A 21880-nucleotide genomic window follows, 5' to 3' on the forward strand; every position below is an offset into this window, starting at 1 on the left:
TCTGTGATGCATTTTAGGTTATTTTTGATGTATGATGTCATATGTGATGTGATGTTTAGGTTGAGGTTCTTTTTATTTTTTTGCCTATGGATATCCAATTGGTCCAGGACCACTTGTTATTCCACTACTGTTTTAATATGGCTTCACTCTCAAATTAAAATGCTTTGGGAAAAGAATGATAAAGCAGATACAAGTTAAGATCGGTTCATTGGTCTCAGTAGGCATTCTTGCCTTGGGCAGTAAGTAGTTATCGGTATAAGTGTAGCTACTTGTGTCATTAAAAGTTTAAAGTCAGGATCACTTGGTGTCTTGTTTTGGGGGCATTATGCGTATGCGATTTTTCTTTCTGTTCTGCATCAGGTGAATCCCAGACCTTGTTGGCAGCAGCGGTTGAAAGAGAGCGAGCAGCAACGGAAGAGCTCCTTGCCAACAAAATTCAAATGTCTTCCGTGGAGTCCCAGAACTCTCTGTTAAGACAGGAAAACACTAGATTTCAGGCCCAGCTAGAATCAGAGAGAAACAGGCTAAGAAAGCTGGAGGATGAAAATAATAGGTGAGCATGTCTTTTGAGTGATATTCTTGGTGGTTGGAGACATTGTAAAGCACTTTTGGAGAGTATGTTGTTGGCTTTTAGCTTTGTATCACTGAGAACTAATAGTAAACACCTTGAGTAATGAAAGTCAGGGTCATTAGTAATAAGATACTATGACAAAATAGAACTGGGACTCCTTGGACCTCATATGGGTTCTTGAAATTGTGTGGCATGTTTTGTGTGTGTTGCATTTTTCCAGGGAAAGAATTCTTACGTTTAACTGGATTTTTAAAGGGGCCTATAACACCACAAAATAGTCTGGAGACCACTCATTGGAATTATTTTTATATTACAAGGGTTTTAGAAGCATTCCAGTCTTTCTAAATTAACGTCTGGGTTCTTGGAAACCACAGGCTGTAAAATCCATCTATCTGAGATTATTTTAAGGCCACAATTAGTGTGTTTTCTACCCTGTGAGTTCTTCCTTGGAAATTTTACTTTTTAAAAAAGCAGTCAAGTAAAAATGATTTATAAAGTAAAACATCTGAACTTTTATAAACATTTTTATTTAATATAAACCTCCCTAATAAGCTTTTGCAGAGTCTGAGCATATTATAGAATGGTGATACTCAAAATTATTTTTTGTGAAGCCTTTTTTTTAAAGTGAAATCTGAACCCAAGGCACCAATAAATAAAATGCACAAAAGTGGAGCTTTTTCATGTATAGCTTGGCCTCTTGAGTAGAACCCAAATGATCTGAAAAACATTACTGAAAAATCACTGATGTTGAGCTGGTAATTAAAATGTAACTGGAGTTAAATAAGGTAATGAATTTTTAAAAGTCTGTACTATCATCTTTTTTTGTTTTCATTCCTTCTGGTTTAATAGGTACCAGGTTGAATTAGAAAACTTAAAAGATGAATATGTAAGAACACTGGAAGAGACAAGGAAAGAAAAGGTATTTCTCTTTGTGTTTGCTCACCTGTAGGGCTTACATTAAGAATAGTTGGGCCAGGCGCGGTAGCTCACGCCTGTAATCCTAGCTCTCTGGGAGGCCAAGGAGGGTGGATCACTCAAGGTCAGGAGTTTGAGACCAACCTGAGCAAGAGCAAGACCCCATCTCTACTAAAAATAGAAAGAAATTAATTGGCCAACTAAAACTTTATATAGAAAAAATTAGCCAGGCATGGTGGCGCATGCCTGTAGTCCCAGCTACTCGGGAGGCTGAGGCAGGAGGATTGCTTGAGCCCAGGAGTTGGAGGTTGCTGTGAGCGAGGCTGATGCCACGGCACTCTAGCCCGGGCAACAGAGCGAGACTCTGTCTCAAAAAAAAAAAAGAATAGTTGGGGATGGTGGCAGACTAATGAGATGATGAGATGAAATGAGTGATTTTGGAACTTGATCTTTAGTAGTAAAACAAATAGGAATTTATACTTGATGTTCCTAACTTTGAGACTGACTGATTATGGTGGCGTGAATTAGTATCACAGAAACTGTCTATTCCTTTCCCCATTAGACACTGTTGAATAGTCAGTTAGAAATGGAAAGAATGAAAGTTGAACAAGAAAGGAAGAAAGCCATTTTCACTCAAGAAGCAATAAAAGAAAAGGTATTGAATTTTGTTGATGCTTTTGTTTTTGGTATAACCATTTAGTAGATGTTGTGACTAATCATTGATTGTTTTATGATTTTATCTATGCTTTATAAGTACCCTTTTTTATGCCTAGAATCAATATAGTGATCAACTCCTATAGTATAATCAGTATCCTGCTCAGAATGTACCCAAAGTAATTCAAGTATATCTAAAGAGATCTGTGATTTCTAAGATTTGAATTATAGAACCTTCCGTCCCTGTCCAAATGAATTCTGTGGTCTCTCACTGAAACCAATGTGCCTCATTTGGCCCATAGGCACCTTAGGAGTACAACTGGCTTGTTCACTTTCTTTCTGATTAATGAAGGTAATTTTTCTGAAGTGAGTTTCCTATATTTAAAGAATTGTAGTGTACTTAGACTTAGCACAATACATTAAAGCTACCTATATGTAAATTTAAATTACCTTTTGAGTTTATTTGGAATTAAAAACAAATACACTAAAAATAAAATGGATAAGCCAGAAACTTCATGGTTTGTAAAATTCATCAGTAATTTTATATTAAAGAAGTAGGTTTAATTGGTGGTGTATTATATAATATGAAGCAGTTAGTTTAGTTGATATACTTGTATCAACAAAAACATTCTCACTCTATGAAAAAATAACAAATTATGTTGTTGCAATATAAATGGATCCTGTAATGTTTTGGCCAAGTCTGTCTGTACTTTTAATTACTAAATATTACACCTTTCCTAAGACTTCAAAATCGTATCTATAACATATTATGGGAAAAGGAGAATAAATCTTTGTTCTCATTCATTCTAGAAAATTTTCTTGATGTCTCTCTTTGCTCTTTAATCTGAATAGAGTTTTTTTTTTTTTATCATTCTCTAAGGAACGCAAGCCGTTTTCTGTTTCTAGCACTCCCACCCTCTCACGCTCGAGCTCAATAAGTGGAGTGGACGTGGCAGGACTGCAGACATCTGTGCTGTCTCAGGTGATGTGCTGGTTCTCACGCGTCCTTGGTCCTTGAATCAGCTGATGATGAGGGAACATGCGGGTGGCTGACCGGCCGTCACCGTGCCGTGCTGTGATCCCGCAAGCAGTCCCTCTGAATGTTTGTGGAGACGTGCCCGTTGCAGTGGGGAAGTGGGGATGGTTTTCTGCCTTTGAGAAAGTCAGAGACATTTCAAGGCAGGGATTGACAGAACCATCTTGTTTGAACCTGATAATGGAACTTGGTCTGTGCCAACTGAGTAATCGTGTGCGCTTTTGTAAATGAACACAGGATGAGTCCCACGATCACTCGTTTGGACCGATGTCTGCGTCAGCAAATGGAAGCAATCTTTACGATGCTGTCAGGATGGGAGCGGGGTCAAGCATCATTGAAAACCTGCAGTCTCAGCTAAAGCTGAGGGAAGGAGAAATTACTCATTTACAGGTATTGGAAAACTTAAATGTGCTAGGTCTGTAATCCTAGCACCTCGGCATGTGGAGGCAGGAGGATTGCTTGAGGCCAAGAGTTTGAGACCAGCCTGGGCAACATAGTGAGACCCTATCTCTACAAAAAAATTTAAAACGATGGCTTGGTGTGGTGGTTTTGCTTGTAGTCCTTGTGGCCTGGGAGGCTGAGGCAGGAGGATGGCTTGGGCCCAGGAGGTCGAGGCTGCAATGAGCTATGCTTGTGCCACTGTATTCCAGCCTGGGTGACAGAGTGAGACCCTGTCTCTGGAAAAAAAAAATTAAATGTGCTGTAGAAGTAAATGAAAATTTGGGCCCCAATAAATAGCACCCTTCATTTCTTACCTTAATTCTGAGCAAACTGAGAAATAAAATGAAATAGTGGCATGTGAAGCCCAAAGTGTATCCCACGTGTTAATGACAAAGGCTCATTGGAGAAATCAGCCAAGGGTAAGAGCCAAATGAGCCTGCTCCCTGACTGTCAGAACTAGGCAGACTTCTCTCCTCCGTCTCTGGAAATGCTGGGCTGGGCAGGCCTCCCCACGTGTCTGCCCAGCCCTGCCCAGCTGAGACGTGCAGGCATCCTGGAGCAGGCACCTCTCCTCTAACAGAAAACGGGAAGATGGCTGAGCCGAGCATGCCCGTTTATTCTTACCCGATTTACCACTTAGATGAGTTGCCCCAACTCCCCCAGCAAGGAGGGAATAAACGGGGTGTTAGAACTGTAACACCCTGCATGCACATAAAAGGAAGAAACATGACCTGTCGATGAGGAGTCTCGCCATCTTTTTAGCTTTTTAAAAACTTTATGCAGTAAGAAATGTTAAAACGTTTCATAGGTTGAGCATCCCGAACCTGAAAATCTGAAATGCTGCAAAATCTAAAACTTTGAGCGCCGACATTATATTCAGAGGTTTGGATTTCCAGATTTGGGATGCTCAGCCAGCAAATATATATATATAATGCAGATATTCCAAAATCTGAAAAAACTTGAAACCCAGAGCACTCTGGTCCTGAGCACTTTGGTAAGGGATGCTCAGCCTGTGCCCATCTTCAGTGTTAGACTCGGTGCACTCAGAAGTTAACTAAAACTTCTTCTTCTGTTCCCATTATTGTTTTAGTGTCGTGAAAATATTATTCCATTAAAGAACTTGAATTAGCAAAAAACAGACTAGAATACCCTTAATCCCAGGTATGTTTGTGTAGCCCAGTGTGCTTGCGGGCTCTGGCTAATTTCTGTGGCAGTGAGTGCAGCTTCTGTCAACGCGACCTGCACAGATGGGGCTGCATTAAACATTTAAAGTGAGCGTGCGTTTCTCTTGGATTCTTATAACAAATTAGAATAACTGAAATATTAGAGAAAAATATATAGTTGTATTTTTTCAAACAAATGATGGTTTGAACCAGGAACAATTTTCTGGTTCTTTATCTCTTTGTTCTGTAGTAAACCCTATAAGTGGCATGGCCCTGAGGACAAGTCGGGGCTGTTTTTCTGCCGCTGTTTCTTGGACTTAAGAGAGCTGGCTAAGGGTTGTGTCGTGGCGTGTGTTTCTTCAAAAATAACACATTAAATATTTGTATATTAGTGGGAGCATTAAACAGGATATGTTTTGGTTTAAACTGCTTTCCGATAATGTTTCTCAGCTAGAAATTGGCAATCTAGAAAAAACTCGATCAATAATGGCTGAAGAGCTAGTTAAATTAACAAATCAGAATGATGAACTTGAAGAGAGAGTGAAGGAGATACCCAAACTTCGAACTCAGCTAAGAGTAAGTATTCTTCACTTACGGATGAGTCTAAGGTATTTGAACCCAGTAACATTAAATGTCAAAGTTTTAGTTTATGTAAAATGCATGTATGTATGCTTTAGTGATTTTTTTGTTTTAAATTAAAGAGTATTGGTATTTGAGCATAGAACTTGAAAAATGAATCTTTTATCTTGAGTGTGTCATTACATATCCAAAGTATTTTTCACAAGTGTGATTAGTCCCAGTATAGGAAAAGAATTAGATTTTATTTGGCCGAGTCTCATTTATTCCATTTAACTTTGTGTGAACTTAGTAGTATTTTGTTGATTGATGTTATCCGTATCATCACAATTATCATATTTGGATATTAGGAGACGCCATTAAGCCATAAATGAGAATATATTTTCTTTTGACTTTTCCTGTGGGCCTAACACTTAAATCACAAGGAACCGAAAAGACTGAAATTTCATTTCATGCTTAAATTAATGGGAGAGGAAAGACTAAACCAGACATGGGAAGAATTACAGATTTAGTGGAGCCATTTGATAAGATTGACAGCCATGTAGCTTGCTTTTTGTAAAAAAAAAAATTCACTTTTTTGATATTTATTCCAACATAGGATGTGAGTTTAATTTCCAAAAGACACGAGTATACACTTTAAATTGTAATGTGTTTACTGTTGATTCATGTATGATGATATAAATATATTAGCCACTTGGGTCTGGCACTCACCGGCCAGGAAACCCTGCCCGCAGCCGGCGCGCACAGTCCCCGTGATCGGTCTGCGCTGTGCATTGGCGACTGTCCGGTTTGCTCGTGTGTGATGAGGAAGGCTTTAAAGCACTGAAAGCCTGTTTTACTTTACAGGCAGCTTTACTTGTAATGTCAATCAGAATAGGTAACATATGCATATATGTTTTTATTGCGTTGTTTTTTAAATGTTCACTATTTTATTTTGATAAATGAAAAATTGGAAAAGTCACGTCACGGCCGTCGGCCAAAGTCGACGTGCGCGTCCATCTGTGGCCGTCGGCTATAGACGACACGTGTACCGAAGCGGTTAAGTGTGTTCTGTAGCATTCATTTTAAAAATTGTAAACAAATACATTTTGCAGGATTTGGATCAAAGATACAACACTATTCTGCAGATGTATGGAGAAAAAGCGGAAGAGGCAGAAGAGCTCCGATTGGATCTTGAAGATGTAAAAAACATGTACAAGACTCAGATAGACGAGCTGCTAAGACAGAGGCTCAGCTAGCCTGTGGAAGCCGAGTTCCCATCACACTGAATGTAAACATTCACGATCTAAACGTAGACTTCCAATAAATGCTTTTATAGAATTAGAAAATGGGGGATTTACTATACAGTACAAATTTTTTTAAGGTTGTTTTACAGTATGTAGTAATATTTACAGTTAAATTATTTTGTGCAATATCTGAACTTTATTTTTGAAACTGTTCTTTAAAGATTTATTTTTAAAACATTCCCTTTTTTTTGCCTTGAATAGCAGAAATTTATTACTTTATCCTCATATCAATATGGCTAAGGAAGGAGAGTGGTATTCATATGTGTATTGTAGATATATAACTAGTCGTATCTGTAATTTATAAGTGTTTGTATATACTGAGAACATTTACAGAGTAATACTAACATTGAAACTTGGAAATCTTTCACATTTAAATTTTCAACATGTCTTAATTACTACTCATGAAAATGTACAGTAAGTGTTAAAAAAGTTATTAAACCTGTGATTATTAAATTTTAAACAAATTTTTTTTTTTTTTTTTTTTTTGAGATGAGGTCTTGCCATGTTTCCCAGGCCGGTCTCGAACTCCTGGGTTCAGTCAGTCCTCCTGTCTCAGCCTCCCTGGTAGCTGGGATTACCAGTGTGCACCACCACACCCAGCCTTAAACTAATTTTTTTCCTTTAGAAATAGAAGTCTCACTGACATTGTCTGAAATTTAAAGAGTGAATAATTTAAACTTAAAAAAAACATTTTTTTGGTCTGAAAATTTATTTCATCCAGGTTTCACAATTAAGTCTGTATAAACTTTAGTACCTTTTGGTACCTGTCCAGAGAAAGCTGTACATATTTAAAGTTATCTACGTATGATTGAATAGTGGGAAAAATCTACTTGCAGTGAGTTTGTGATGGCGTCAGTAACATCCAAGTGATTTTACAGAGGTGCTGTTTTACTGCCCTATAAAACGAATCAAAAGTAATAAAAATCTTAACATAATTTACTCCTTAATAATTATTTGTTCACATTTTGTAAACCCGTATTTTTTGGCAGATTAAAAATGAGTGAATTTAGACCTTTGAAATATTTTGACACATTTTGATACCTAAAGTCATTTAACTGTCTATATTTGCAAATAAAAACCCATTTAATTTTTAGTTAGATTTTAAACACTCGAGAGTATAGCGACAAGCGAGCCATCTTGAAGAATTTGGAGAGCTTTTCAGGGCAATTCAAGTGACCTCATTTTTGTTCTTCTTGTATTCCAGACAGTATTTCTGTCCTTGGGTTTCTGATTTGAAGCATTAATAAATATTCTTTCAGTGTGAGCCAGATTCATAAAGTTAATTTTCTACATTTTTGTGGTAAAAAACAGTCTAATCGCTTTTTGTCAGCTTGCTGTATTTCTTTTTTTTTTTTTTTTTTTGAGACAGAGTCTCGCTTTGTTGTCCAGGCTAGAGTGAGTGCCGTGGCGTCAGCCTCGCTCACAGCAACCTCAAACTCCTGGGCTTGAGCGATCCTTCTGCCTCAGCCTCCTGAGTAGCTGGGACTACAGGCATGTGCCACCATGCCCGGCTAATTTTTTTTTTTTATATATCAGTTGGCCAATTAATTTCTTTCTATTTATAGTAGAGACGGGGTGTCGCTCTTGCTCAGGCTGGTTTTGAACTCCTGACCTTGAGCAATCCGCCCGCCTCGGCCTCCCAAGAGCTAGGATTACAGGCGTGAGCCACCGCGCCTGGCTCGCTTGCTGTATTTCTTAAATATTCAGGCGCAGAATGACGAGACTGATAAGCAATAAGAAGTGTACAGAATTAGAAAACACAGTAGTTCCCCCTTATCTGCAGGCCATGTGTTCCAAACCCCCAGTGGATGCCTGGAACCATGGAAAGTTCCAAACCCTGCATATACTATGCTTTTTCATATACGTACATACCTATGGTAAAGTTTGATTTATATATTAGACACAGTAAGAAGTTAACGACAATAGGCCGGGCGCGGTGGCTCACGCCTGTAATCCTAGCTCTCTGGGAGGCCGAGGCGGGCGGATTGCTCGAGGTCAGGAGTTCAAAACCAGCCTGAGCAAGAGCGAGACCCCGTCTCTACTATAAATAGAAATGAATTAATTGGCCAACTAATATATATAGAAAAAGTTAGCCGGGCATGGTGGCGCATGCCTGTAGTCCCAGCTACTTGGGAGGCTGAGGCAGGAGGATTGCTTGAGCCCAGGAGTTTGAGGTTGCTGTGAGCTAGGCCGACGCCACGGCACTCACTCTAGCCTGGGCAACAAAGCGAGACTCTGTCTCAAAAAAAAAAAAAAAAAAAAAAAAGAAGTTAACGACAATAATAATAAAATAGAAGAATTTTAACAGTACTTGTATACTGAAATAAAAATCCTGTGAATGTGATCTCTCTTCTCGAAATATCATGTTGTACTCACCTATATTCGCACTGTGGCTGACCACTGGTAACTGAAACTACAGGAAGCAAAACTGTCCTTAAGGGCCGGGCAGCTACTGTATATGAAACTTAAGTGCAAAGTTCTGTCAAATGTTTGAAAGTAGGAGTTTAGGAATTATGAAATAGTTCTTTTAAAATACCCATTGGTTAGAAAAGAAAAAAAAAAAACTCTTTAGTTGCAGAGAAAAGATTGAAATAAAATTCCTCTACCTTTCAATTTCATAATAGTAAACATTCATTTTTTTCCTTAATCCTTATTAATATTAATAAAATCAATTCACTAAAATTTTAAAGAGTTCTCAGTTTATTTAAAAATGACAAACAGCTATTTAAGTTTCTGGCTGTGTATTTCCATATATTACTCTTTTATCTACAAATTAATAGCTGATATTCACACTGACCTTATTTTGATTACTGTACACTTAATATCTCATAAGTTGAGAAGGCGTACTGAATCAGTTTCTCGAAAACCTCCAGTTAAGTGGCAGAATGCTTATTGAATATTGGTTGCTGTATTTTGCTGTTTGTCATTGAAATTTATCCATATTCCATTATAGTAAAATAATATGTATATTTAAATGGATAAGAAAATAGTTTGCAATTAGATGTTTCCATTCTTGAAAGAAAACAAAGGTACTACAAATAATTTCCAAGGATATAAAAAAAGGGTAAAAGCATGAAAATTGTTTGGTGATTATAAACAACTAAGCACAGACTGTAGCCATGCTTCCAACTGTTGGGAGGCTAAATTGAGACTACCATTTTTTACCTTTCTTTTGCCTCATTTTTGAGAACTTTCAGTTGTACAGTGTATAGCATGTGGAATGTACCAAATATATCTATATTGTGATTTATGATATTCTAAATGTGGATAATTTCTGACCTAGGGGAAACAAGTGTTTGCAGTTGAGTAAGTGAAAAGAATGTTGAGGAAATTTTTTTCTCATGATCCCTCAATTGGCATTTGACTTATTAATTGAAAGTTTTATTTGAATGCCTAGTAAATGCATATAATTTATAGTATTTAGAAAATAGCCACAAAAAGAAAATGAGTGTAGATGCGTTATCTTGTTTTACTACTGTTTAGTGTATGTACATCTATGTTCTAGTGTATCATAATTTTTCATTCCTGTTCTAGGTCAGTTTTAAATTATAAAAACTTTAATCACATATTTTGTAAAGGGCTAAAAGTATGATTTAAAGTACAGATTGATATTCTAATTTAATTATAAATGAAAGATAATAAGCACGGGTCTGATTTAATAAATATTTTAAAATAGTAATAATGTATTTCATTTTTAAAACAATTTAGAGTGGTCTATTGCCATGAATGAAGGTCATATTGTTTTATGAAGATACTGTAACTTATATAACTTTGGCATTCATATTTTAAGAAAAAGGATAAGCCCAAATTTTCTGAGCTATTAAGAATATTATTAATACCAACTGTAGTTTTCCTAACGAGGATAGGTTTTTGGAAAACATTCTAAGAATTTAATGTAACTGGTAATTACTGTAAGGGTAATTTTTGTCAAGTTTTTAATCTTAATATTGAAACATTCTTCTAAAAGTCTTACAGCATTTCTGTATTCAAGTAATAACATAAGTTATCCTCTATTCCTGAATCGCTACTGCTTGTATTACTGAGCTCTGTAACTTTGATCCTTAAAAGCACTTGTAAGCTATTGTCTTCATACTAGTGCGTTTCACCTTTTAGCAAATTAAGGTCTTTTTATGAGATAGAATGGAAATTAAATGTCTGTCTTCCTTAACACTTAAATACTTGTTTTCAAAATGAAACAAGAACAAAAATGCTTCAGTAATCCACACAGGTGATAAAGAGCATCTGCTCTTAGGGCTATCTGGAATTCCGCACACTGCCCCACTCGCAAGTCAACCAAATTTAATATTTAGAATCTCAGATGGTATTAAAAGGAGTGAAGGCAGATTTTCCTGTCCAATATTAAACGTTCTTCTTGCTTTTTACTGGTAGTAATGGGCAAAGCACGGTAGATGTATCTCTTTCATTTTTATACAGCGGCATGCCCGTTCTCTTTCAAAATTACAATCTAATTTTTAAAAATGCATATTCAAAAACCCGTGGTCACGTTGCTAGTAGGAAAGTCTTATTTTGTGGCAAGCACTGTGCAAGGAATTTGCATACATAGTAGCATAATCCCATATCCACTGTCCTGAAATCTAGAAAAGTTTAAAAAAACCAACATTTTTAAAAATAAGTTCGCTGTCAAATCTACTTTGCTGGTAAACCCTAATTTAGGCTGACACTGGGCTATTTATGGCCTTTTTAAATTTTTATTTATTTATTTTTGAGACTCACTGTGTTGACCGGGCTAGAGTGCCGTGGCGTCAGCCTTGCTCACGGCAACCTGAGACTCCTGGGCTCAAGCGATCCTCCTGCCTCAGCCTCCCGAGTAGCTGGGACTATAGGCATGCGCCACCATGCCCGGCTAATTTTTTTTATATATTTTTAGTTGTTCAATTAATTTCTATTTTCAGTAGAGACGGGGTCTCGCTCTTGCACAGGCTGGTCTCGAAATCCTAACCTTGAGCGATCCTCCCGCCTCGGCCTCCTAGAGTGCTAGGATTATAGGTGTGAGCCACCGCGCTTGGCTGGAATCTCATTTTCTTTAGTTAACAGATGTAAGTGTATAAGAGGAAAGAGGGCGAGAGGAAGATCAAGCAAATAAAGGGGGGAAAGTGTACACACACAAAAAAATCCAGATAGAAAAGGATTACCTTTGTGCATTTATTTAAAATTATTTGTAGTAGTAATGAAAGGAAATCTTGAAATTTTAAAATAATTATTGGCCAGGTGAGGTGGCTCACGTCTGTAATCCTAGCACTCTGGGAGCCGAGGTGGGCGGATTGCTAGAGGTCAGGAGTTCGAAACCAGCCTGAGCAAGAGGGAGACCCCATCTCTATAAATAGAAATTAATTGGCCAACTAATATATATATAGAGAGAAAAAATTAGCCAGGCATGGTGGCGCATGCCTGTAGTCCCAGCTACTTGAGAGGCTGAGGCAGGAGGATCGCTTGAGCCCAGGAGTTGGAGGTTGCTGTGAGCTAGGCTGACACCACGGCACTCACTCTAGCCTGGGCAACAGAGCGAGACTCTGTCTCAAAAAAAAAAAAAAGTAATTATTGAGCTGAGCATGGTGGCTCATACCTGTAATTCTAGCACCTTGGGAAACCCAGGCAGGAGGATCACTTGAGGCCAGGAGTTCAAGACCAGCCTGGGCAATATGCCAAGACCCTGTCTCTACAAAAATTTTTTAAAAAATTAGCCAAGTGAAGTGATGCATGCCTGTAATCCCAGCTGCTGAGGAGACTGAGGCAGGAGGATCTCTTGAGCCCGGGAATTTGAGGTTACAGTGAGCTATGACCATGCTACTACACTGTAGCCTGGGTGGCAGAGAGAGAACCCTGTCTCTAAAAATAAAAAAGTAATTGCTGTAAAAATAAGATTTAAAATTGAGTGTCCCAAACAGAAGCCTGGCAACTCCTTTTTAATTCTTTTTAGAAGTTATAGAATATAAAATCTATATAAATAATATATTAAGTATATATAGTAATTTATAATTCTAAATTCCTTTAAAATTTTAGAATCATAAGGAGCAGAATGACTTTTTAAATTCCAATATGTAATGTTACTGAGAAGGAAACAAAAGCCACAGCAAATGTTCTGTCCACAGTCTCATAACCTAGTTAGTGACCGAGCTGGGGCTCTGCAGGTCCCCTGACTTCTGGGCAGTGATTCCTCCACTGCACTCAACAGCAAATCCAGGAAATGCATATTCCGTAAGAAATACCAAGTGCTCAAACAAAACCAGGATGTTACCTAAATGAATTCGTTTGTTGCAGAAGGGCAAAATAAAGTTTCAAAATAAGAAAGAAGAGTAGCCGGGCGCGGTGGCTCACGCCTGTAATCCTAGCGCTCTGGGAGGCCGAGGCGGGCGGATTGCTCAAGGTCAGGAGTTCAAAACCAGCCTGAGCGAGACCCCGTCTCTACCAAAAATAGAAATAAATTAATTGACCAACTAAAAATATATATACAAAAAATTAGCCGGGCATGGTGGCGCATGCCTGTAGTCCCAGCTACTCGGGAGGCTGAGGCAGGAGGATCGCTGAGCCCCGCAGATTGAGGTTGCTGTGAGCCAGGCTGACGCCACGGCACTCACTCTAGCCTGGGCAACAAAGTGAGACTCTGTCTCAAAAAAAAAAAAAAAAAAAAAAAAAAAAAGAAAGAAGAGTAGAAGGTTATAAGGGAAAATGGAAAAAGAGAACAAGGAAAAGTATTCAGAGTGAAAATCACACAGGCCTAGGGAGAATATTAGCAGCGTCTTGGAAGAGACCAAAAGATTCACAGAAGGCCTTTCTTTTCTAAAAATTAGGAAGAGAAACGTCAACCTAAAAGGAAGAAACTGAGGCAGAATTAATATTAAGGGAATTTATTTGGGCCAAGCTTGAAGGTTGCAACCCAAGAGCATAGATTCAAGTTGCCCTGGCTGTACACTCCCTCTAGCCCCTTTCGCTGGAGCAGGTAGGAGAGATCTGTTTCTAAAGATAAAATAATAATTCACATTGAGACCTCCAGTTGAAATGCAGAACTACAATATGTTTAAATAACCCGATGAGCCTTGCATCTAAGACATGTCAAAAATTTCAGGTTCAAAGATATGAATACCATCTTCGTTACTCCTATTTGGTCTATCCCCTAATACCAGCAGTGCCACCAACAATTTGGTTACTGAAAACAGTCTGTGGTTTTTCTCCCAACCATTCGAGTCCTGAGGATACATCGCATTAAGGATGTGCAGATTATGTTCCAAAGTTACTTGGGATAGTTCACCTGTGTGATGGGCCACAAATGCATAACATTCATTTAGTTTCATTTTATTTAAATTTTGAGGGATTGTTTTTTTAAAAATTTAGTTTTGTTTTATAATGTAATATATCTACGTGGTTCCAAAGTTTATAAGGTATATTCTGAGAAGTCATCTTTGTCCCCTCTATAGCCGTACTCCCTCCTTTCAACCTATAGGAAGTGATTTTAAATGTTATTCTGTTTGTAAAACAATAGGTAAATATATGTGTGTGTGTGTGTATGCACTCTTCTTTCTTAGATAGATGATACCAACTCAGTAATATATCCTGCGGTATATATAGATATTTCTCAATTCTTTTTTACACCTGCATAGTTTTACATTGTATGGGTAAACCGTAGTTTAATCAAGTAGTCTTCCCTTGGGTGAGACATTTGAATCAATTGGAAGAAAGTTTAAAAGTAAATGTTAACATTGATACTTTAGGGAGAAATTCTATGATAAGCAGGGCTGTTGCAGTAAGGCAGAACTCAATCTCATGTTCTTAAAATCATGTCTTGTTGGCCGGGCGCGGTGGCTCACGCCTGTAATCCTAGCACTCTGGGAGGCCGAGGCGGGCGGATTGCTCGAGGTCAGGAGTTCGAAACCAGCCTGAGCAAGAGTGAGACCCCCATCTCTACTATAAATAGAAAGAAATTAATTGGCCAACTAATACATACAGAAAAAATTAGCCGGGCGTGGTGGCACATGCCTGTAGTCCCAGCTACTCGGGAGGAGGCTGAGGCAGGAGGATCGCTTGAGCCCAGGAGTTGGAGGTTGCCGTGAGCGAGGCTGACGCCACAGCACTCACTCTAGCCTGGGCAACAGAGTGAGACTCTGTCTCAAAAAAAAATCATGTCTTGTTTCCTACAAGTCTGAATGACCCCTCAGTGTAGAGCCATTCAAAATAGCACCGTGTAGATGCCAGACCTGTTTGGGTGGTTTGTATATCCCAGCAATTAGACTAACCTATATTTAGAAACTTTTCTTGTATTACATTTATTATGTATGTATATATTTATATTTATAGATCATATATTTGTTTTTAATTACACGTCACCTTGGTACAGAATCGGCTTGTTTAAACATTTATTTTAAGTGACTACAATTCACTTTGAATTACCTAACAGGAAAGTGGCGTTTGTTGTACATGTCAAAGGCTGCTTGCATGTAGGCTGAGAAAGCATTATTACTATGATTATATTATTATTCTGTTTTTGTAGCGACAAGGTCTTGCTATTTTGCTCAGGCTGGCCTGGAGCTCCTGCCCTCAGCTGCCTGGGACCTGCCTGGGACCCTCCCGCCTCAGCCTCCCAGAGTGCTGGGATCACAGGTACGAGCCACCGGGCCCGGCCAGAGAAAGCGTTTTGAAAACTTACCGTCCTTACTGGCATGGAGTGAAACAGTAGCGCAGTAGTCCCCTTAAGAGCAAAAAGTCTAATTTACGTACAGAATAAATCAATTAATGCCGTAAAGCGCTTGTTAGTTAGATACCATGTTTTTTGCTGTTATCATTTGAAAAAAAATTTTTTTTTTCAGATAACATTCCAAATTTAGCATGCCAGTTAATGGGACTCGTAACAATTCTCATTAACAGCATCTAAAAAATTATCTGGGCCGGGCGCTGTGGCTCACGCCTGTAATCCTAGCTCTTGGGAGGCCGAGGCGGGCGGATTGCTCAAGGTCAGGAGTTCAAAACCAGCCTGAGCGAGACCCCGTCTCTACTATAAATAGAAAGAAATTAATTGGCCAACTGATATATATATAAAAAAAATTAGCCGGGCATGGTGGCACATGCCTGTAGTCCCAGCTACCCGGGAGGCTGAGGCAGGAGGATCACTCGAGCCCAGGAGTTTGAGGTTGCTGTGAGCGAGGCTGACGCCACGGCACTCACTCTAGCCTGGGCAACAAAGTGAGACTCTGTCTCAAAAAAAAAAAAAAAAATTATCTGAAAAGCATGTAGGCCTTTGGGACAAACTGTCGTCTCCTTAGGGTCCGTGTTGCTTCACTCTGGGGACGTCAGGTGTCCGAGCATGACCCCGTGGATTTCGACGGCGTCACCGTGGCCTAACCGGCTCAGGTGGAGCGGGTGTTTGATGATTCGCACCTGGCTGTCTGTCTGTCTGTCTGTCTGTCTGATAGAGCTGAGCGCGAGAATTGAAGGCAACAGGAGAGAAGAGCTCAGCTCACTGTAAATGACACTATAAATGAGCAATTATAATCCAAATAATTACAAAGTAACAAAACCATAAAGGTCAAGCCCCAGGGGACAGTGTCGGAGCGGTGAGTGTGGAGGGGTCAGGGCGGCCACCCTAAAATGCGCTTTGCTTTCCCAAAGCACCCTCGCCGGGGACAGTGACAGGTGTCCGCTGCGCCCAGTCCCGGAACACTCTGGCAGGCAGGGCCAGCCTCTGCGACACGGGGAGCCGCACAGGCGGGCCTCGCTGCAGAGCAGGCAGGGGACAGGGTCTCGCTTGCACCCCCTGCCCAGTGTCCTCCGGGCGCCTCCTCCCAAGGACAGTTGATGTCGCTTGTCCCTTTAGCCTCTGCTCGGGGAGCTGGGTCGGGATGGCCACCCACCCTGAGCTGCAGAACGTGAAGGAAACCAGGTGGTGTCCTCCCCGCCCGGTCCCGCCTTCCCGGTGTCGCCCCCGGGTCCCCCCTTCCCGCTGTCGCCCGGGTCCCCCCTTCCCGCTGTCGCCCGGGTCCCCCCTTCCCGATGTCGTCCCCGGGTCCCCCCTTCCCGCTGTCGCCCGGGTCCCCCCTTCCCGCTGTCGCCCGGGTCCCCCCTTCCCGGTGTCGCCCCCGGGTCCCCCCTTCCCGGTGTCGCCCGGGTCCCCCCTTCCCGGTGTCGCCCCCGGGTCCCCCCTTCCCGGTGTCGCCCCCGGGTCCCCCCTTCCCGGTGTCGCCCGGGTCCCCCCTTCCCGGTGTCGCCCGGGTCCCGCGCGCGCAGGCGGCCTCGGTCCTGGCTGCTCCCTGGCGCCCCCTGCCCGGCTCCGGCGCCCGCGGTTCCGGTGAGCGGAGGACCCGGTTGTGACGACTCCGTCCTCCCGCTGCCGTCCCCTCCCCCTGCTCCGCCGCCTCCTCCTCCATTCCTCTTCTTCCTGCTCCGCCTCCTCCTCCTCTTCCTCCTCCTCCATTCCTCTTCTTCCTGCTCCTCCTCCCCCTGCTCGGCCTCCTCCTCTTCCTCCTCCTCTCCCTGCTCCTCCTCCTCCTCTTCCTCCCCCTCCTCCCCCCTGCTCCTCTTCCTCCCCCCCGCTCCTCCTCCTCCTCCTCTTCCTCCTCCCCCCTGCTCCTCCTCCTCCTCCTCTTCCTCCTTCCCCCTGCTCCTCCTCCTCCCCCTCCTCCTCCTCTTCCCCTGCTCCTCCTGCTCCCCCTCCTCCTCCTCTTCCCCTGCTCCTCCTGCTCCCCCTCCTCCTCCTCTTCCCCTGCTCCTCCTGCTCCTCCTCCTCCTCTTCTTCCTGCTCCTCCTCCTCCCCTCCTCCTTCTCCCCTGCTCCTCCTGCTCCTCCTCCTCCTCTTCCCCTGCTCCTCCTCCTCCTCCTCTTCTTCCTGCTCCTCCCCCTGCTCCTCCTCCTCTTCCTCTTCTTCCTCCCCCTCCTCCTCCTCTTCCTCCTCCTGCTCCTCCGCGGCGGGCGAGGCGCGGCTCCAGGTGGGGCCCTCCGGCTCCCTCCCCTCCCCGGCGGCGGCGGCGGCTTCCCGCGGAGACCCCCCCCCTGCCCGCCGGGGCCGTAGCCGCCCGGCCCCCGCCCTCCCCGGCGCGGCCCCCCCGCCCGGCCCCCGCCCGCCCCCGCGCGGCCCCCGCCCGCCCCCGCCCGGCCCCCGCCCTCCCCGGCGCGGCCCCCCCGCCCGGCCCCCGCCCGCCCCCGCGCGGCCCCCGCCCGCCCCAGTGCGGCCCCCGCCCTCCCCAGTGCGGCCCCCGCCCTCCCCAGTGCGGCCCCCGCCCTCCCCGGCGCGCCGGGCGCGGAGTCCAGGGCAGCCCGCGACGCCGGCCGCGCTGGTGGACCCGGCTGCTCTGCCGGCCAGAGCCGCCGCCCAGGCCCCTCCCCGTGCGCCTCGGGGTGGGGGGGTGTCCCGGGGCCCTGCGCCCCCCAAGCCTCCCGGGCGGTCCCCAGCGCGGCCTTGTGCGGGCCCGGGCTCAGCGCGCAGCTGGGGACTCCCCTGGACAGCCAGCGCGAACCCCGCTTTGTGCCGCCCGGAGACTGCAGCGCAGACGCGGGGGCGACAGGTCGTTTCGTCTCACTGCGGGTCTCAGATGCGTCCTGGAGCTTTCCTTGTCTCCGCTGTCTCCTCCAGACCTCTCCAGGCCCTGTCGCAGGGCACTGTCCCGCCTCGTGCGGGCCCTGCGTCCCCGGGTTCAAGCTCTCCTGAACTCTTCTCCTCCACGCATCTATTTATTCATTTTGTGCGTGCATTTGCGGGGTGCAGGTGCCACTCTGTGGCACTGGGGGTTTTGCTGCGCAGTGGTGAAGTCAGGCCTTTTAAGCGTGTCTGTCACTGGAGTGATGGACGTCTCGTCGTCTTTCGGAGTTTTCCCTTTTTTTTTTCTACCCCCCCTTTCCCCCTCTCTTTTAGGGCCTGTGGAGGTCTCATCAAAGAAACAGGAGCCCGCAGTGAGCCCTCAGCTCTGGGCCGAAGGCGACAGCAGCGCAGCCACCAGCCTTGCCTGCCCTGAGGACACGCGTGCACCTGGAGGACCCGGGGGCAGGAAGTTTCTGCCAGCAGCCACCTTGTGCAGGGGGGTACCTGCCTGCCCGGGCGGAAGCCAGGTGTCTGGAGTTCCCCATCGCCTCAGCGTTCCTCCTCCAGGCAGAGGTGAGTCCCTGGCTAGAGCTCAGCAAAGGGGACAAGGGACTTGATTGAGTAACTAAAGGTCAGGTCGGGGCTTGGTCATAACGGTGAGTTTTTTAGCGGGAAGGAAAAGTGACAGGGTGGCAAGGCCAGCCTGGGAACCTCAAGGCTGCCCAGCCTGGCACTCTGGCTTCAGGGGCCAGAGCTGCCTCCTTCCTGCCCGCCCGGGCCATCTGGCCTGCCGGGTTGCTGTGCTGGGCAAAGCCATGCATGTGACTTTGCTTTTCACGGTGCGGGGGTCATTTAGCAAAAGAAAGAGCATCATGGGTAAGGCCTGGCGATTAGGGGTTGTCTTGTCATCTTCTCTCTTAAGATTTCCTTTAATAGCCGGGCGAGGTGGCGCAGGCCTGTCATCCTAGCGCTCTGGGAGGCCCAGGCGGGCCGATCCTTTGAGCTCAGGAGTTCCAAACCGGCCTGAGCAAGAGCGAGACCCCGTCTCTACTATAAATAGAAAGAAATTAATTGGCCAACTAATATATATACAGAAAAAATGAGCCGGGCACGGTGGCGCATGCCTGTAGTCCCAGCTGCTCGGGAGGAGGCTGAGGCGGGAGGATCGCTTGAGCCCAGGAGTTGGAGGTTGCTGTGAGTGAGGCTGACGCCACGGCACTCACTCTAGCCTGGGCAGCAGAGTGAGACTCTGTCTCAAAAAAAAAAATAAAAATAAAAAAATAAGACTGCGAGCATTTAAAAATAACGTCATGGAAACATATGTGCCTATGTTGCCTGTTTCCGATTGACATGACAAGCAGAGCTGCCTGTAAAGTCAAACACGCTGTCAGCGCTTCCAGGCTTTGCTCTCCACACAAGGGCAAGAGGGACGTGTGGTCCATGCACAGGACAGACCGTCGTGGGGACTCTGAGTGGCAGCCGTGGGCGGGGGTCGCGGCCGTGAGCGCAGGACCGCGGTGTTAATTAAAGGAGATTTCTTGAGCCGTTCCCAATCTGCTCTCCAGGCCTGGTGGCCGCGATGTTGATGCTGCTTGTCTGGGGAGTGTTGCTGTCTGAAGTCCCGCCGAGTGGCCAGGATGAGACTCCTCCCACGGCCAGAGAGCCTCTGTACGACTATGCCGGCCTCCGCTTACCCGAGGAGCACGTGCCCTTCTTTCTGTACAACAACAGGCACATTGTCGCCATCTGTAAGAAAGACTCAAAGTGCCCTTACAAGGTAGGCATTATTTCTTCCTGTTTATATATGTATTTATTTATTTATTTTTTTGAGACAGAGTCTCTCTCTGTCGCCCAGGCTAGAGTGAGTGCCCGCGGCGGCGTCGGCCTCGCTCACAGCAGCAACCTCCAACTCCTGGGCTCAAGCGATCCTCCTGCCTCAGCCTCCTCCCGAGTAGCTGGAACTAACAGGCACGCGCCACCACGCCCGGCTGATTTTTTTCTGTATATTTTTTTTAGTTGTCTATATAATTGCTTTCTATTTTTTTTTTTTTTTTTTTTTTTTTAGTAGAGATGGGGACTCGCTCTTGCTCAGGCTGGTCTCGAACTCCTGAGCTCAAACGATCGTCCCTCCTCATCCTGCCCCAGAGTGCTAGCAGTGCAGGTGCCAGCCACAAAAGCGCCTGGCCCTTCTTATTCATTTTTAAAAGGATGCAGTTTAGGCTGGCTTACTGGTAGTTCTGCCTCAGAGACCTGAAATTCAAGCTAGAATTCTAACTTCTGGTTGTCCCCGTGAGTCCCTGTTTCGGTTTCAACTAACACTTCCAAATGGCTAAACTTTGCCTAAAATCGTATTCCATTCACAAGAGTGAAATTTTAAGATCCGAATCACTTCTAAAATAAACAGGCAGCCAGTACTGCTTAGGGAGCAAAGGAGATTTTTATGCAGGGAATGACTTCCTGGTTAAAGGTAGCCAAGGAATTTCATGCCTCTTGTTTCTTAAAATTGCACAGAACAGGGTCATTAACACTTAATTTCAGTAATAACACCTCCCTCCCCCTTCCACATAACTAAGGTTGTTACCGGGGCCTTCCTTCTGTCCTGGAGGAATTGCAAAGGCCTCAAATGGGAGCCCATTAAGACGGCCCGCACCCCCCGAGAGATCACAGCTGGGCATTGCCAGGGGCCTCGGTTCCCAGGCTGCCTGCACAGGGGCTTATGGCAACACGGACCTGGGAGCAGCCCAGCCCAGCCCAGCGCCGCCCTGCGCCTCCCGGGCCTGCTCAGCCCCCTGGCCAGCAGCAGCCCGCCCTTCCCACGGTCAGCGTTGTCTCGTCCTGCGTGGTCCTTGCTGATCTTGAGTGACAGGTCAAGTGGCTGATGCGTTCAGTTTAACTCTGAGGCTTTCGGTAACTGGAATTCCAGTTTATGAATCTGTGCCTTTTTAGGGACTGATTTTTAGAATCAGTTTGCTTGCTAAGACAGGAAGTTTCTTTCTTTTCTCTTTCTTTCTTTCTTTCTTTCTTTCTTTCTTTCTTTCTTTCTTTCTTTCTTTCTTTCTTTCTTTCTTTCTTTCTTTCTTTCTTCCTTCCTTCCTTCCTTCCTTCCTTCCTTCCTTCCTTCCTTCCTTCCCTTTTTCTTTCTTTCTTTCTTTCTTTCTTTCTTTCTTTCTTTCTTTCTTTCTTTCCTTCCTTCCTTCCTTCCTTCCTTCCTTCCTTCCTTCCTTCCTTCCTTCCTTCCTTCCTTCCTTCCTTCCTTCCTTTTTTTCTTTTCTTTTCTTTCCTTCTTTCCTTCCTTCCTTCCTTCCTTCCTTCCTTCCTTCCTTCCTTCCTTCCTTCCTTCCTTCCTTCCTTCTCTCTCTCCCTCTTTCTTTCTTTTCTTTTCTTTCCTTCCTTCCTTCCTTCCTTCCTTCCTTCCTTCCTTCCTTCCTTCCTTCCTTCCTTCCTTCCTTCCTTCCTTCCTTCCTTCCTTCCTTCCTTCCTTCCTTCTCTCCCTCCCTCCCTCCCTCCCTCCCTCCCTCCCTCCCTTTCCTGTCTTGCTTTGTTGCCCAGGCTAGAGTGAGTGCTGTGGCGTCAGCCTCATTCCCAGCAACCTCCAACTCCTGGGCTCAAGCGATCCTCCTGCCTCAGCCTCTTCCCGAGTAGCTGGGACTACAGGCATGCGCCACCATGCCCGGCTAACTTTTTCTGTATATGTTAGTTGGCCAATTAATTTCTTTC

General features: G+C 44.3%; 2 protein-coding genes and 1 long non-coding RNA gene across 4 annotated transcripts in view; 2 read left to right on the top strand and 1 right to left on the bottom strand.

Annotated features, from left to right (window-relative positions):
* The window catches only part of TMF1 (TATA element modulatory factor 1), a 30292-nt gene extending 21381 nt beyond the window's left edge, over positions 1–8911 (top strand). The window contains exons 11-17 of the mRNA XM_075998814.1: positions 361–553; positions 1421–1490; positions 2049–2141; positions 3021–3122; positions 3414–3566; positions 5231–5356; positions 6451–8911. Coding sequence (XP_075854929.1) covers positions 361–553; positions 1421–1490; positions 2049–2141; positions 3021–3122; positions 3414–3566; positions 5231–5356; positions 6451–6594 — 881 coding nt within the window. The 3' untranslated portion in view covers positions 6595–8911. The remainder of the gene's footprint in view (positions 1–360; positions 554–1420; positions 1491–2048; positions 2142–3020; positions 3123–3413; positions 3567–5230; positions 5357–6450) is intronic.
* Positions 1–21880, bottom strand: part of LOC142865607 (uncharacterized) — a 311557-nt gene that overhangs the window by 282105 nt on the left and 7572 nt on the right. The gene's annotated exons all lie outside the window — the stretch shown is intronic.
* The window catches only part of EOGT (EGF domain specific O-linked N-acetylglucosamine transferase), a 33118-nt gene continuing 28662 nt past the window's right edge, over positions 17425–21880 (top strand). Inside the window, exons 1-3 of one of the 2 annotated variants that reach the window (XM_075998841.1) lie at positions 17425–17573; positions 18497–18736; positions 19729–19940. In XM_075998841.1, coding sequence (XP_075854956.1) covers positions 19743–19940 — 198 coding nt within the window. In that variant the 5' untranslated portion in view covers positions 17425–17573; positions 18497–18736; positions 19729–19742. The remainder of the gene's footprint in view (positions 17574–18496; positions 18737–19728; positions 19941–21880) is intronic. The other variant, XM_075998840.1, reaches the window with a different exon arrangement.

The sequence above is a fragment of the Microcebus murinus genome, chromosome 30, assembly GCF_040939455.1.
Source record: "Microcebus murinus isolate Inina chromosome 30, M.murinus_Inina_mat1.0, whole genome shotgun sequence".
In the NCBI taxonomy this organism is placed as follows: domain Eukaryota; kingdom Metazoa; phylum Chordata; class Mammalia; order Primates; family Cheirogaleidae; genus Microcebus; species Microcebus murinus.